Source organism: Amphiura filiformis, chromosome 2 (assembly GCF_039555335.1).
Source record: "Amphiura filiformis chromosome 2, Afil_fr2py, whole genome shotgun sequence".
In the NCBI taxonomy this organism is placed as follows: domain Eukaryota; kingdom Metazoa; phylum Echinodermata; class Ophiuroidea; order Amphilepidida; family Amphiuridae; genus Amphiura; species Amphiura filiformis.
In genome coordinates, this window is record NC_092629.1 from 96032587 (window position 1) to 96049542 (window position 16956).

General features: G+C 35.0%; 1 protein-coding gene across 1 annotated transcript in view; it reads left to right on the top strand.

Moving 5' to 3' along the window:
- The window catches only part of LOC140146875 (programmed cell death protein 5-like), a 108263-nt gene extending 92788 nt beyond the window's left edge, over positions 1-15475 (top strand). The window contains exons 5-6 of the mRNA XM_072168766.1: positions 9789-9860; positions 12042-15475. Of these exons, the coding sequence (XP_072024867.1) occupies positions 9789-9860; positions 12042-12089 (120 nt within the window). The 3' untranslated portion in view covers positions 12090-15475. The remainder of the gene's footprint in view (positions 1-9788; positions 9861-12041) is intronic.
- The last annotated feature ends 1481 nt before the right edge of the window (positions 15476-16956 follow it).

Below are 16956 nucleotides of genomic sequence, written 5' to 3' on the forward strand. Positions count from 1 at the left end.
TTTAAAAACTAGATTGTCTCAGCAGCAGGGGACATTAGGCTGTCATGTGCATCTAGGTGTAGAGGCTTATCCTCTTATTCCCACTTGAGCATTCTCAAGTACACTTAAAGTGTTTTGGTCTCCTGGTCAAGTCAGTTTTTTTTTAGGGGTTGTTGTTATGTTGTTATAGCAACAAGCTCAGTTTTTCTGTCCAGTCAGCTGTCACTTTAGTGGTGTGCAGCCATTCAGGTATCCCGTCTTAATTTTTAATTCCTTTGTTATGTCCATAGTTCTCCTAGTGATGCACTTGCAATTGTTCCTTCGATCTTGATGGACCAAAAAATCCCAACCACCCTCCCAAAAGCTGGAAGGGTGATTCAGTAACTAAATATGGTTAAAGATACTCCAATAAAATGGTATGTCCAAATATGCTGCTTTATGCTTAAAAATAGAGGCTTTGTATGGATTTTCTTGAAATCTTGAAGAATATCATTAGTAGATCGTCTCCACTTTCTACTGCGTTTTATAGAAGGGGAATGAATGCTTTGTATGGAGTTTCTTCAAAACCTGAAGAATCTCGTCAGTAGATTGTCTCCACTTTCTACTGCGTTTTTATAGAGGGTGGTGGAGTTTCTTCAAAACCTGAAGAATCTCGTCAGTAGATTGTCTCCACTTTCTACTGCGTTTTTATAGAGGGTGGTGGAGTTTCTTGAAACCTGAAGAATCTCGTCAGTAGATTGTCTCCACTTTCTACTGCGTTTTATGGTATTGATTGGTTTTATGGCCTATTGAATGCTTTGTATGGAGTTTCTTCAAAACCTGAAGAATCTCGTCAGTAGATTGTCTCCACTTTCTACTGCGCTCGTTTTATGGTATTGGATGGTTTTATTGGGCTATTGATTGCTTTGTATGGAGTTTCTTCAAAACCTGAAGAATCTCGTCAGTAGATTGTCTCCACTTTCTACTGCGCTTTTTATAGAGGGTGGTGGAGTTTCTGCAAAACCTGAAGAATCTCGTCAGTAGATTGTCTCCACTTTCTACTGCGTTTTTATAGAGGGTGGTGGAGTTTCTTCAAACCCTGAAGAATCTCGTCAGTAGATTGTCTCCACTTTCTACTGCGTTTTATGGTATTGATTGGTTTTATGGGCTATTGAATGCTTTGTATGGAGTTTCTTCAAAACCTGAAGAATCTCGTCAGTAGATTGTCTCCACTTTCTACTGCGTTAGTTTTATGGTATTGGATGGTTTTATTGGGCTATTGATTGCTTTGTATGGAGTTTCTTCAAAACCTGAAGAATCTCGTCAGTAGATTGTCTGCACTTTCTACTGCGTTCGTTTTATGGTATTGGTTGGTTTTATTGGGCTATTGGTTGCTTTGTATGGAGTTTCTTCAAAACCTGAAGAATCTCGTCAGTAGATTGTCTCCACTTTCTACTGCGCTTTTTATAGAGGGTGGTGGAGTTTCTTCAAAACCTGAAGAATCTCGTCAGTAGATTGTCTCCACTTTCTACTGCGTTTTTATTGAGGGTGGTGGAGTTTCTTCAAAACCTGAAGAATCTCGCAGTAGATTGTCTCCACTTTCTACCGCGCTTTTATAGTGGGCTATTGGTTGCCTTCATGCTTTCCTCCCTTTCTACTGCGTTTTTATACCAAGGTTATAAATGCCTTGTTGCTTATTTGGAGTATCTTTATTTACTTGGTTGTCAATACCAGTGGATTATATATCAGTAAATGGTTTAAGCATTGATGCCGTATCTTGCTGAATACAAAATGTTCGTTTGCTAGTGTTGGCATTGTTTATTCTTTTGGAGATTTCTAATTATTTAATTGCAGTTAAAAATGCTGTTTTCCAATCCAATCCTCTGTTTGATCCAAAGATGTATCTGTTTAAGATATGCTTAAGATTTGCTTAAGATGAAATTTGGTTGAATGTGATTCAGAAGTCAACTTTCGTTTGTCCAGCCTGTATGGTTGGCTTGTACACATTTTTCCAATAATTCGTGTATTTATTGATTTATATGAAGATGATAAATAATTCCAAATGCTTGCTGCAATTAATCATCTCAATGTATATAATTTGTTTAATTGATATGAAATCTGTTATTATCTCAATATAGTCTTAATTTCTATGAGATTGTGAAATTATTATAAATAAGCAAATGTGTATTAAATGGTCCTCATGATCGTGGGGGCAATGCGGAGTCCATTCTTTGCGTTGTTGTGCTTTCCTGCTGTCTCGAGACAATAGGCTATTATTCGCCAAAGGCAGAAATCAGTGATGATCAGGGACTCTATTGTATCTATTGTAATATAATAATCCTGGGTTTTCTCCATATCGCTTTGCAATGACGTTTACGAGGTACAACATAACGAAGATGCTGCCAAACCTGTCAAGTGTTTTTACCACTGTTTACTATACCATCAGTAATAAACTTGCACTTGCTTTTTGTAATGGCTTTATTCACATGTTTTTTTCATACTCCGATAAGCATCCCACATGTCTTACTTGGGATAAAATAACACTATCCAGTCTTTATGTTATTAACAATATGAAATGAAAAAAATGCATAAAACTGAAATTAGTCACTATACAGTCATTACAGTCTTTGGGTGGGTGATTGCCTTTTACAAAAAACAATGTTATGTATTCTGATGTTTGTTTAGGTAAGGTTTTGCCTGCATTAAAAAAATATTGTTGCTTGTCATGTTCTTTTTTGCCGAGTGCGTGGATGCCGGTCATCCACTCTCTTTGTTGCTTGTCGCTTGTAATTGAATTATTTTATGTAATATTTTTGCTTTGATATATTCGTAGTTTACTTTCATATTTTATCATTATATTGCTTGCCTATATTTTGTGGTTCTGTTACTATAATTTATTATGTATTGCTTGCCTGCTTTGTAAAATCATCACGTTTGAATTTCAGTCTTTTCGCCTTGTTTTGCTCTCCTTCTGACTGTATTCTTAGGCGTGCTGGTTTTTTAATGTTTTTATGCTGATATATTTTGTTGTAAAGCGCATTGGGGCTCTTCGTAATAATACGCTATATTAAATGTCTGTTTATTATTATTATTATTACTGAAAGGGCCTTAAAATAAATGGTTTTATTTCAATATGCTTCTTTTGACCTAAAATGAATTTCAACAAAACAATTAGTGCTATTCAACATGAGTCTAATAAATTATGTGAGAAGACCTGCTTGTTTTTGCTTATTTTGCTGTAAGTTACCAGCAAACACAAAACATTGAAAAGGGTATAATAGGTTTTAATTACCCACAGTCTGACATAAGCTATCTAAGATAAGCAGCAGTCATCTGACATACGCTATCTTCAGTAGATCAACATTGACACAGTCTGACATAAGCTATCTAAGATAAGCAGCAGTCGTCTGACATACGCTATCTTCAGTAAATCAACATTGACACAGGCTGACATAAGCTATCTAAGATAAGCAGCAGTCATCTGACATACGCTATCTTCAGTAGATCAACATTGACACAGGCTGACATAAGCTATCTAAGATAAGCAGCAGTCGTCTGACATACGCTATCTTCAGTAGATCAACATTGACACAGCCTGACATAAGCTATCTAAGATAAGCAGCAGTCGTCTGACATACGCTATCTTCAGTAGATCAACATTGACACAGCCTGACATAAGCTATCTAAGATAAGCAGCAGTCATCTGACATACGCTATCTTCAGTAGATCAACATTGACACAGGCTGACATAAGCTATCTAAGATAAGCAGCAGTCATCTGACATACGCTATCTTCAGTAGATCAACATTGACACAGCCTGACATAAGCTATCTAAGATAAGCAGCAGTCATCTGACATACGCTATCTTCAGTAGATCAACATTGACACAGGCTGACATAAGCTATCTAAGATAAGCAGCAGTCATCTGACATACTCTATCTTCAGTAGATCAACATTGACACAGCCTGACATAAGCTATCTAAGATAAGCAGCAGTCATCTGACATACGCTATCTTCAGTAGATCAACATTGACACAGCCTGACATAAGCTATCTAAGATAAGCAGCAGTCGTCTGACATACTCTATCTTCAGTAGATCAACATTGACACAGGCTAACATAAGGTCTTCAGTAGATAGCAACATTAAAATGATCTCACATAAGATATCGTCAGTAGATAGTAACATTAAAATGATCTCACATAAGATATCGTCAGTAGGTAGCAACATTAACACAGGCTGACTTAAAGAAATCTATAGTATATAGCAACACTGGCACAGTCTGACATAAGCTATCTTCAGTAGATAAACACCTACCAAAAGTAACTAGCCCCTTAATGGATGACTATTATTCCATTACAGTTGAACGTATGTCACATTTGGGATATGCAATCAAAACAGAATTTATTTCTGCACATTATAACACCTCATCTGTTGCAATGGTTCCAATATTGATAGCATAACCCCATATTTGAAAGTTGCAGCAACAGAAAACTTGCTTTGAATTCAGTAACCATGTAAGAAAATGCTTTTGGCTCTCATTGGGTTATATCATGTGTTTCTATCTAGTATACCCAGCAAACACAAAAACGTTTTTAAAACATTTTAAATAAGTTATATTTTGGGTTTTGGTTAAGGTAAAAACGTTTTAATAACATTAAAATGTCGGGTTATATAAAGGTCATGAAATCGTTTTAAAACGCTTTTGTATGAAAACACACTACAACAATATTTTTAAAATGTCATTATAAACTATTTTTGCAAACATTTTTGGCCAAATATTTTGTCAACACTTAAATAACATTAAGTTAAAATATTTGCACCCAGCAAACACAGAAATGTTCTAAAAACCCAGCTTGTTACAAAAGAATTCCACCTTTTTGGCTATATGAGCTAATACTATTGGCCTATTATTCCTCTTGTTTCGTGAATTTAGAGGAGATCAAAACATGTGATAATCAATATAAAATGTCATTATTCACTTTGGTGGATAAAATTTGGCATACGATTAACTGTTTTGGAATAATGGTCATTCACTAAGAGGGGTGATTGCTTTTTGGGATGTGTTTAGTAACATTAACACATAAACTATCATCATTAGATAGTAACATTAACATAAGGCTAATGAAATTTTAATGATTAGTTTCCCATCACATTTTTTTCAGTGAAATATGAGGTCATGATTTCATTATTCATTATTTTGGAAAATTTTATTATTGTCAAAACTTTCATTTACATGGCTATTACCCATATTGTTGATGAATGACCTTCACAAAACAGGTATTAATGCTCAGATCATCATTACAGACATTTTGAGCAAAGATTTGAATTTGTTTTTATTAAAATGAAAAGAAATTTGCAATATTTGTAATCACTAGAAACATGATGAGGTAATCCTTAAATTTTCATTATTTACTACATCCTCTACCCCTACAACTAAGAAAAACTGCTGATTGTGATCAGCAGTTTGTCGGACATTTTGAGAGTTTCAATTTTGATTATTTCCATCTCAATTTTCAGATAATTGACTTTTTTATGAAAATAATGAAAGTTTTGGTCAAATTGAAAAGGCGATGCAGGTGGGTGACGGGAAATTAATCATTATATTAGACTTTATTTCAACACGGAAAGCCCAATTCAACAAAAGTTGTTCTTACTTGGGGCCGTGCATAAACAAACATACATGTACAAAATAACAAACAATTTCTTTATCTCGACTTACACATATTACAAACTCAAAATTATTAATTGTCAAAAGCCAAAATGATACTTATGGTTACATACTTACCATGCTTACAGGCATGGCTTTATGATTTTTTAAGATTATTTTGAAAGTATACAATGTTGGAGAGTGTTGGATATTATTTTCTAGTTCATTCCAGCTTATTTCATTTCATTTCATTAGCCTAATATGACATCAGATATTTTCTGCAGATAGCAACATTGACAAAGTCTGACATAAGCTATCGTCAGTAGATAGTAATATTGATATGGTCTTGAGCTATCTTCAGTAGATAGCAACATTTACATGATCTAGCATAAGATATCTTCAGATAGCATTATTGTTACAATCTTCAGTAGATAGCAACATTAAGACTGCCTTATATAAGCTATATTCAGTAGATAATAACATTTAATAATATGATTATTATTCTTGTTTAAATTCAGTAACCACGGAATGTTTTTGGCTCTCATTGGATTCTTCTTGTTTCGTAAATTTGGAGGAGGTAAAAACATGTGATAATCAATACAAAATGCCATTATTCACATCAGTGGATAAAATTTGGCATACGATCAACCGTTTTGGAATAAGGCGACGAAAAAAAGAAACCCTGTTCTACGGGCGGACGGACCTTTCAAGTAGGGTCGGTCGGCCTTTTTTGTTTTGTTTTTTGGAAATGATCCAAAAAATCACCAAAATCTGTAAATAATTTGCAATTTCGTCGCCTAATGGTAATTCATTAAGAGGGCTAATTACTTTTTGGAATATGTTTTATATCTTTAGTAGATAGCAACATTGACTGAGTCTGACATAAAATATCCTCAGTAAATAAGATATCTTCTGCAGATAGCAACATTGACACAGTCTGACATAAGCTATCTTCAGCATTCATATGAACTGACATATCCTATCTTCAGTAGATAGCAACATTAACATGATCTGACATATCCTATCTTCAGTAGATAAATAGCAACATTAACATGATCTGACATAACATATCTTCAGTAGATAACAACATTGGCGGTCTGAAATAAGCTATTGTCAGTAGATAGCAACATTAACATGATCTGATATACGATACCTGCCGATAGCAATGTTGACACAGTCGTCTGACATGGGCTAACTTCAGTAGATAGTAACATTACTATTAGTATTCTCTCATTTAAGCTATTATCAGTAGATAGCAACATTAATCTTTGGCAACATCTGACATAACATTGACAAAGTCTGACATAAGCTATCTTAAGATAGCAGTAGTCATCTGACATATGCTATCTTCAGTAGATATAAAAATCAACATTATCTGACATAAGATATCTTCAATATATAGCAACACTGGCACAGTCTGACATAAGCTATCTTCAGTAGATAGACACCTACCACAAGTAACTACCCCCTTAATGAATGACCATTATTCCAAAACGTATGCCAAATCTGGGACATGACACCTCATTTGTTGCAATGGTCCCAATATTGATGTCGCAGAATACAATTAAATGAAAGTAACCCAAGATTTGAAACTTGCAGCAAAATCCTATTGCTTTGTATTCAGTTTCAATGGAAGGGAATGTTTTCGCTCTCATTGGATTATTCTTCTTGCTTTGTGACATTGGAGGTTGTCAAAACATGTGATAATCAATACAAAATCATTATTCACATCGGTGGATAAAATTTGGCATATGATCAACCGTTTTGGAATAATGGTCATTCATTAAGAGGGGTGATTGCTTTTTGGGATGTATTTAGTAACATTGATATGGTCTGATATCAATTATCTTCAGTTGATTGAAACAGTCTGACGTAGGCTATCTATAATAGATAGTAACATGGTTTCATATGATAATAACATTAACATGATCTGACATAAGATATCTTCTTTATATATCAACATTGGCACAGTATAACACATGCTATCTTCAGTAGATAGCAACATTAACATGATCTGACATAGGATATCATTCAGTATATCAATATGGGCACAGTCTGTCATATGTTATCTTCAGTAGATAGCAACATTGACAGAGTCTGGTCTGATATAAGCTGCCGTCAGTAGATAGCAAAATTAACACAATCTGACAGAAGATATCTTTAGTAGATAGCAACATTGACACAGTTTTGACATATGCTATCTTCAGTAGATAGTAACATAAATATGGTCTGACATAAGCTATCTTCAGTTGATAGCAACATTCACACGATCTGACATAAGATTTCGTTTGTAAAAAGCCACATTGACACAGTCTTACATGCTATCTTCAGTAGATAGTAACATTAATATGGTCTGATATAAATATCCTTAGTAGATAGCAACATTGATGCAGTCTGACATAAGCTATCTCCTGTAGAAAACAACATTGGCACAGTCTGGTATAAACTATCTTCAGTAGATAGTAAAATTAATATGATCTGATAGGTTATAAGCTAACTTTTTTGCATGAACTTGCTATTAACCCTACTCCTACGAAGGTTTTTTTTTACAAACCTGCAGAAAAAAGTGTGTGTTTAGGCCTCAATTATTTAAGCTATAACCGTAGATCCATCCTATGTGCTCAGTGATAATATTTTACCCCAGCACATTTACCTAGAGGTAGGACAGATCATAAAGATGACTACCCAGCAAACACAAAAACGTTTTAAAGTTTTATTTTGGCCTTTGGTTTAGGCAAAAACGTTTTAATAACATTAAAATGTCGGGCTATATAAAGGTCATGAAAACGCTTTTAAAACGCTTTGTATGAAAACACACTACAACAATATTTTTAAAATGTTTTCAAAAATGTTATTGTAAACTATTTTTGCAAACATTTTTTGCCAAATATTTTGTCAACACTTAAATAACATTATGTTAAAATATTTGCACTCAGCAAACACAGAAATGTTCATAAAATGTTTTTTTCAAAACGTTTTAATAACATTTAAATGTCGGGTTATATAAAGGTCATGAAAACGTTTTTAAAAGCGTTATTGCAAATATTTTGGGCAAACATTTTTCGCAAAATATTTTTTCAACCCCAAAATAACATTCTGTTTTGAATGTTTTGTATAAAGTTTTCAAAAATGTTTTTGGAATGTTATTAAAACGTTTTATACCCTTTATATAACTTTCGACATTTAAACTTTTTCTCTAAAACATTTTGTTTTGCTGAGCAGTAGATTATCAAAAAATTATTTTTAATGTGATGAAAACGTTTTATACCATTAATATACCCTTTATATAACCCGACATTTAAACGTTTTCTGACAACCTTTTATAACCTTTTGCGAATGATGTCGAAAACGTTTTGTGTTTGCTGGGTAGGGGTGGTAGTGGTACTACAGCTTTCTACAGTAAAGTCCGTGATTTTCGTTTTCCTGTTATATATTATTGCAAGGACTTTTTATTTGGTAGTTAGGTTGAAATAGTCATTTCCTTGTATATTTCGGAGAAAATCAATGTTCCTGTACTTTTGTACATACCTAGAATTTCCCAACTTTGCAATTTATCCCCAATTAACAGCAGGAGAAAGAAAATAATGCATGACACCTTGTTTGTTATAATTGACTAAATATTGTTGTCTCGGTGTAAATTTGAAGGCGACAGGTGCCAACATTCAGATTTGCAGTAAATTGTATTGATTTGAATTCAGCCCAAAGATAATGGGTGCATGGAACTTTTAAATTCATGTTTTTTTTTTTTAATATTCCTGAAATTGAGTGAATGAATTATCAAAATACGCATAAATAAACTTCTTTCTATGTAAATATTTTGTGAATACGATTGATAGTTCTGAAGGTATGGGCGTTTTTATAACAGTTGAGTTACTTTCTGCAAGGTCTTTATCTAATGCTTTTTATATGTCGTTTCCAGGAGCGGATCTAGGGCTGTGTTTTTAGGGGCATCTGTATTTTGACCAAAAAAAAAGCAAAATCAGCCCACTTTTGATTATTTTGGGCTTCACAAGCTCCTTCCCACCTCGTCTTGACCATCCAATTTGATCTTTTCATCAGAAATTGGCAATCAATTATCAACTTAAAACACTGGAATCCCCCCTCCCGGGCCAGTACCTTTAGGAATATGGTAACAAGGACTATACATCTAATGTTTCACATTCTCTGATCATTTCATCACAGATTGGAGAGGAGCAACTTAAAAGTTTATTAGAGCAAGTCAGCATGCAGACAGCAAAGAAAACTACAGTTAAGGTAAGCTATTTTAAACCTGATTAAGAGTCTGTTAGAGCAAGTTAGCCTGCAGATATCAAAGAAAACTACAGTTAAGGTTATCTATTTTAACTGTGGTTAAGAGTCTATTAGTTAGTATTAGAGCAAGTTAACATACAAAAAGCAAAGAACACTACAGGTAAGGTAAGAAAATCTGAGTTCTGATTAAGATGATATCAAATATATCATGTATACATTTCAAAGTAGGACGTAACTCGACTTATGGCCTAAAACACGGCCCCTATTTTGCACGTAAAGTCTAGGGAAAGCTATTTTGTGTTACGGTATGTACCCTTAAGGTAATCTATTTTAACCGTGGTTAAGAGTCTACAAAAAGCAAAAGAAAACTGAAGTTAAGGAAAGATATTTTAATCATGGTTAAGAGTCTATTAGAGCAAGTTAGCATCCAGACAGCAAAGAAAACTACAGTTAAGGTAAGATATTTTAACCATGGTTAAGAGTCTATTAGAGCAAGTTAGCATGCAGACAGCAAAGAAAACTACAGTTAAGGTAAGCTATTTTAACTATGGTGAAGAGTGTATTAGAGCAAGTTAGCATGCAGACAGCAAAGAAAACTACAGTTAAGGTAAGCTATTTTAACCGTGGTTAAGAGTCTATTAGAGCAAGTTAGCATGCAGACAGCAAAGAAAACTACAGTTTAGGTAAGATATTTTAACCATGGTTAAGAGTCTATTAGCGCAAGTTAGCATGCAGATAGCAAAGAAAACTATAGTTAAGGTAGGATAATTTTAACCATGGTTAAGAGTCTATTAGCGCAAGTTAGCATACAGACAGCAAAGAAAACTACAATTAAGGTAAGATATTTTAACCATGGTTAAGAGTCTATTAGAGCAAGTTAGCATGCAGACAGCAAAGAAAAATACAGTTAAGGTAAGCTATTTTAACCATGGTTAAGAGTCTATTAGAGCAAGTTAGCATGCAGACAGCAAAGAAAACTACAGTTAAGGTAAGCTATTTTAACCATGGTTAAGAGTCTATTAGAGCAAGTTAGCATGCAGACAGCAAAGACAACTACAGTTAAGGTAAGCTATTTTAACCATAGTTAAGAGTCTCTTAGAGCAAGTTAGCATGCAGATAGCAAAGAAAACTACAGTTAATGTAAGCTATTTTAACCATGGTTAAGAGTCTATTAGAGCAAGTTAGCATGTAGACAGCAAAGAAAACTACAGTTAAGGAAAGATATTTTAACCATGGTTAAGAGTCTATTAGAGCAAGTTAGCATGCAGACAGCAAAGAAAACTACAGTTAAGGAAAGATATTTTAACCATGGTTAAGAGTCTATTAGAGCAAGTTAGCATGCAGACAGCAAAGAAAACTACAGTTAAGGAAAGATATTTTAACCATGGTTAAGAGTCTATTAGAGCAAGTTAGCATGCAGACAGCAACGAAAACTACAGTTAAGGTAAGATATTTTAACCATGGTTAAGAGTCTATTAGAGCAAGTTAGCATGCAGACAGCATCGAATACTACAGTTTAGGTAAGATATTTTAACCATGGTTAAGAGTCTATTAGAGCATGTTAGCATCCAGACAGCAAATAAAACTCCATTAAGGTAAGATATTTTAACCATGGTTAAGAGTCTATTAGAGCAAGTTAGCATGCAGATAGCAAAGAAAACTACAGTTAAGGTAAGCTATTTTAACCATGGTTAAGAGTCTATTAGAGCAAGTTAGCATGTAGACAGCAAAGGAAACTACAGTTAAGGAAAGATATTTTAATCATGGTTAAGAGTCTATTAGAGCAAGTTAGCATGCAAACAGCAAAGAAAACTACAGTTAAGGTAAGCTATCTTAACCATGGTTAAGAGTCTATTAGAGCAAGTTAGCATGCAGATAGCAAAGAAAACTACAGTTAAGGTAAGCTATTTTAACCATGTTAAGAGTCTATTAGAGCAAGTTAGCATGCAGACAGCATAGAAAACTACAGTTAAAGTAAGATATTTTAACCATGGTTAAGAGTCTATTAGAGCATGTTAGCATTCAGACAGCATAGAAAACTACAGTTATGGTAAGCTATTTTAACCATGGTTAAGATTCTATTCTTATGCAACATTTAAATGTTCATTAAACATTTGAATAAAAATCAAAACATGACTATACATGTATAATTTCTTCCCTTCTTTCTTCTTAATATTTTCACAGTTCGATAGGAGACGTATGAATTTGGACGACAGTGATGATGACTATTGATGGCAGCTTCATCCCTGTGTACTTAATGGAATAATCCATTTGAAATCCATGCACCCCCTATGACCAAATGGAGTTCATTCATCCCATTCAGGTAACCACATTTGAAATTCACACTCCCTATGTAAAAGATTAAGGTCGTGATTTTCATAGGGTGTGTATGGATTTCAACTGGAATCGCTCAATACGTGTTCTCAACTGTGACTTACTTTCTTAAGACTTGTATTATCAGCTTTATGCGCTGAAAGTTCGGATGCATGAACGGTTTGCAGTCCTGATTTTTTCAGTCTCGCCATATGGTTTACACATACTACAGTGCATTGTGTAGTTATTTATTTATAAACTGGTATATAATATTCTCTATCAGGGTTTCTAAAATCCTTTTTCCCATTGACACAGATTTCATGGGGGGAAATGGCAAGACCCACAGCATAATACAAAATGTTGCTTAATGTCAAAGTTTGGTAGTGTAATGGAAACTACGCATATCAGGTGTGATGAGCCAGGTGTTGTACGATATTGTGACTTAATAGCTACGTATAATAGAGCCTAAACTGGCTTCATGTGTACATATGAAGTTGCAAAAGGGGTGTTTTCTTCATGTATAACGACATGCAGAGTTAGACTAATCGTAACAAATTAATTGAGGGAGTAAATGAGATGAAGGTTTTAATATGTCAATGGAGTTTTTCACACAAGAAAAAGAAAACGTAAAAGGGACAAGTAATTACAGTGCTTGAGTTCTTCATGTGATTTCTAAAAACTTTCAGTCAAGGTCCGAGACCTCCTGAAGATGTGCCCACGACCTACAGTTTAGGAAGCCCTGTTCTGTATGGTTGACATCATACCAGACTCACTTCATATCACAGTTGCACCAGAGCTGTCTGTCTGCAACCTATCACAGTGGCAACCTATGAAGTCTGTGTCTTCACCAAATGGGAGATTGTTTAGCTTAACATTTGGATACATGTGAATTCAACATTGCTTCCGGTTGTGTCAATGGTGGGACACACTTATCCCAGCTTCCCAGGGCGGGAAGGATGGCACATGCAATGTACTAGATTTGGGGAAAGAAGGTTTTGTACTTTGTAGAAAAGGATATAATATAGCCGCTTAATGACCAAATTGAAGACGCACTGCAGGTGTCATTTTCTTGTAAACCGATTGAATGCAGCTATAGAAATTGGCACAAAGAAAGTAAATCGAACTAAAGGTGGATTTGATCGGCTCAAAAAAAATTATACACACAAAAGTTTGAGTAAAACGCTCTATTTTTGAGTTTGGCACTATTTAAAAATCCTGTGTGATTTCAATTTGTCGTTTATACTCTCTGCTACCAACTGCTCGCATACGGCCTTGATTGCTGGGTAAAAGGAAAAGGCATGTGTATTGTTAACCTGAAATTGCGTCAGAGATATTTTAATTGACAGTTACTCTATCATTTATAACATACTTGTTTGTACAGTTATTTAATATGCATGTTATTTTCCTGATCTGGATGCCAGAACCGTAATTGTAGTCCTGGTAAATCCAGGTAGACTTTGACATCTTTGTATATAATTGTTGCCCACACTTGACTGTTTTTTGGAATTATATACTGGAACTTACTTTACTCACATCTTTGCAAAGTTGCGTCTAGAATCTCCAAACTTCATCGGGCAACTGGCCCATTGGACTGGTCACGTGATCATCTTGATGGTCCAGTCCCATGCATGAGATAAGTTAACTCCCTGGATACTACTGGTCATCTAACAGCATTTCTGATTGGTTGATAACTTGAAATGCTCATTTTAATTGCCAATTATGACTAGGGTTTAAACTTTTTATGGTCAAACTTGCATTTGCAGATGATCTTATTAATACCCTCCTTGATTGGTTCAAAATTGGACACAATTATTCATTTTTGCCAATTGGTAGGTAGTTATCATGGGGTTAAAGCGGAGTCCCACCCTCTTGTTTTGTGATGGTTGCTTTCTCTGATGCCTCTCCTATGCCCCTGTTCCTTCTGATCCAGAAAGACGACACCTTGTTGTTAATGGGATGTCCAGTAACCTTTAGACAGATATAGAGGGCAGAGTTTTGCACTCCATTGGTGCTAGGTCTTCTGATCACTCATTTCTCAACTGTCAATTCTTTAAAGCCATAATGTACGATTCATGTAATTGTAATATTTGTTAATTTTTCACAAAAGTTATACATATTATTTGTAATAAATACCAGAAAGGGTTATTATCCATTTGAAGCCGAAATAATGTGAAAAATAAACTACATACAATCTTGACTGTAATAATGGCACTATATATATATTGGGGATTTATTAGAGTATTATGATAAAGTGAAAAATTGCTTTGTTCTACATTGCCATGTGTCGAGAAATGGGGTGCCTTTGCGTTTTGTAACTTTCAAGGATCACACATGATTTTGCATTGAAACACTCATAATTTACAAACTATAGACCCTATCATAGCAAAATGATCAGTAGGAGCAAGTGCAAATCCAAATTTGCATGAAAAGGTCAAAAAGTAGCAACTTCCTCAAAAATATGTAACATCAAAACCATAGCACCCATAGCACAATGTAAGATGATGCTTGATCCTGGAAATTTATTGATGAATTGAGTGTACATGTTCCATCAATAGACTTTACACGTAAACCGGATCCCAATTTTTCTTATCCCTATTTCACTATCTTCATTAACTTAATTCCTTTTTTTTTTGTAGCATTAAAATGAATTTAATTTAACATGTTTAATAGCATAGACACAGACAAAGTTGTTTTACACTTTTTGCTTCAAGATGAAACAACACTGGGTACCCCAGCTCACGACACATGGCCGTATACAAACACTACACATTTTGTGTTAGGTGTAATTTGCAACGTTAACATTACAATTATGCCAAAAAATCAGGTTTGAAAAACATGTACAAAATTATTTCAAAAATGTTTGTACCTGAGGGAATTTAGCAGTTAACTTTTTTACACTAAATAATGTGTCCGAGGCAGTTAAAAGGTAAATAATGGGTGAGGTATACTATCTAATAAAATCTGCATTTTGATGGGGTAAAGTTGGGGAGGGGATAAGGCTGTCAATCTGGACAAGCATCTTTCATTCTGCACCTTTAAAATAAAATCTGCATTTTGAAGGGGTAAAACGAGGGAGGGGTTGAGACTGTCAATTTGGTCAAGCATCTTTCGTTCTGCACCACTAAAATAAAATCTGCATTTTGATGGGGTAAAGTGGGGAGGTGATGACGCTGTTAATTTCATCAAGCACCTTAAATTGTATTAAAGACTCACATTATGCATATTTTAGTTTGCATATAAATCAAGTGTTTTATGATTTGATTTTGTATAATAGATATCTATTAAACTGAAAGTAAAAGAAACAATATTTCATTGCTTGCTTCCTTTCTTGTATTGGTTTATCTCCTTGATGAAGATTTTATAGATATTTATGAAACTGAAAAGTATAAGAAACAATTCATTACTTAAACCTATGCGAAAAAGGCATGGTTGAACTATGGTTAACCATGGTCAACCATGGTTCAACCATGGGTTTTGACCATGGTCAAACCATGGTCAACCATGCTTTGAAAAATGGCACCACGGCCAGAGACCATGGTCAACCATGGTTAACCTTTTGACCATGGTTAAAACTTAGCATGTTTGACCATGGTTGAACCATTGTCAACCATAGTTCAACAACCAGGGTTTTGACCATGGTCAACCATGTTTTTGACCATGGTCAACCATGTTTTTGACCATGGTCAACCATGTTTTTGACCATGGTCAACCATGGTCTATCTAAAGTGACCATGGTCAACCATGGTCAAAAATTTGCATGTTTGACCATGGTTAACCATGGTCAAAAATTTGCATGTTTGACCATGGTTAACCATGGTCAACCATGGTTCAACAACCATGGTCAACCATGTTTTTGACCATGGTCAACTATGGTCAACCATGTTTTTGAAAAATGGCACCACGGCCAGAGACCATGGTCAACCTTTTGACCATGGTCTATCCAAAATGACCATGGTCTATCCAAAGTGACCATGGTCAACCATGGTCAAAACTTTGCATGTTTGACCATGGTCTACCATGGTTGGCAGTGGTGCCATTTTTCAAAAACACGGTCAACCATAGTCAATATGATTATGTTTAACCATGGTTGACCATGGTCAAATTGTCCATATTTGACCATGGTCAAGCATGGTTAACTTTGACCATGGTCAACCATGGTCAAAACTGTTCATGTTTAACCATGGTTGGCAGTGGTGCCATTTTTCAAAAACATGGTCAACCATGGTCAAATTGTCCATGGTCAACCATGGATGACAATGGTGCCAACAAATAACTCCTCCTATACCTTTGTACAGGAGCCAACCGTTGTTAATCCGTGATGAATCCACACTTTTACTCAGTGTATAGCGTATACGCGAACGCGAGCGAGACTACGCGTTACGCGAGAGCGCCGTGCGTAAATTCGTCATGCCTGGAACCTTTGTGCGTATGCAAGCTTAGAAGTTGAATTCAGTGTCTTTTAGGTAGCGGCTAAACTTTGCCGTTTTATTCTGTAGCGTTATTGCTGATATTAACAGAGAAATCATCGAAGTTTTTGTAAGGCTTAGTGACAATGATTGGCTGACATTCCTCGTAAAATAATCGTGAATTATACGATCTTTAGCTTCTTGTCGTTGTTGAAAGGGATTCAATCATGTTTCACCGTTGTTCATCACCGTTTAACAATTCGCGTCCGGCGCGTCTGCGTGGTTTACTTGATTTCAAAACCATAAAACACTAGTAACATTTATTTTGGGGTTAATTACATCATCAGGTGGGGCTTTAACCATGTTAACTGTAAACCGGC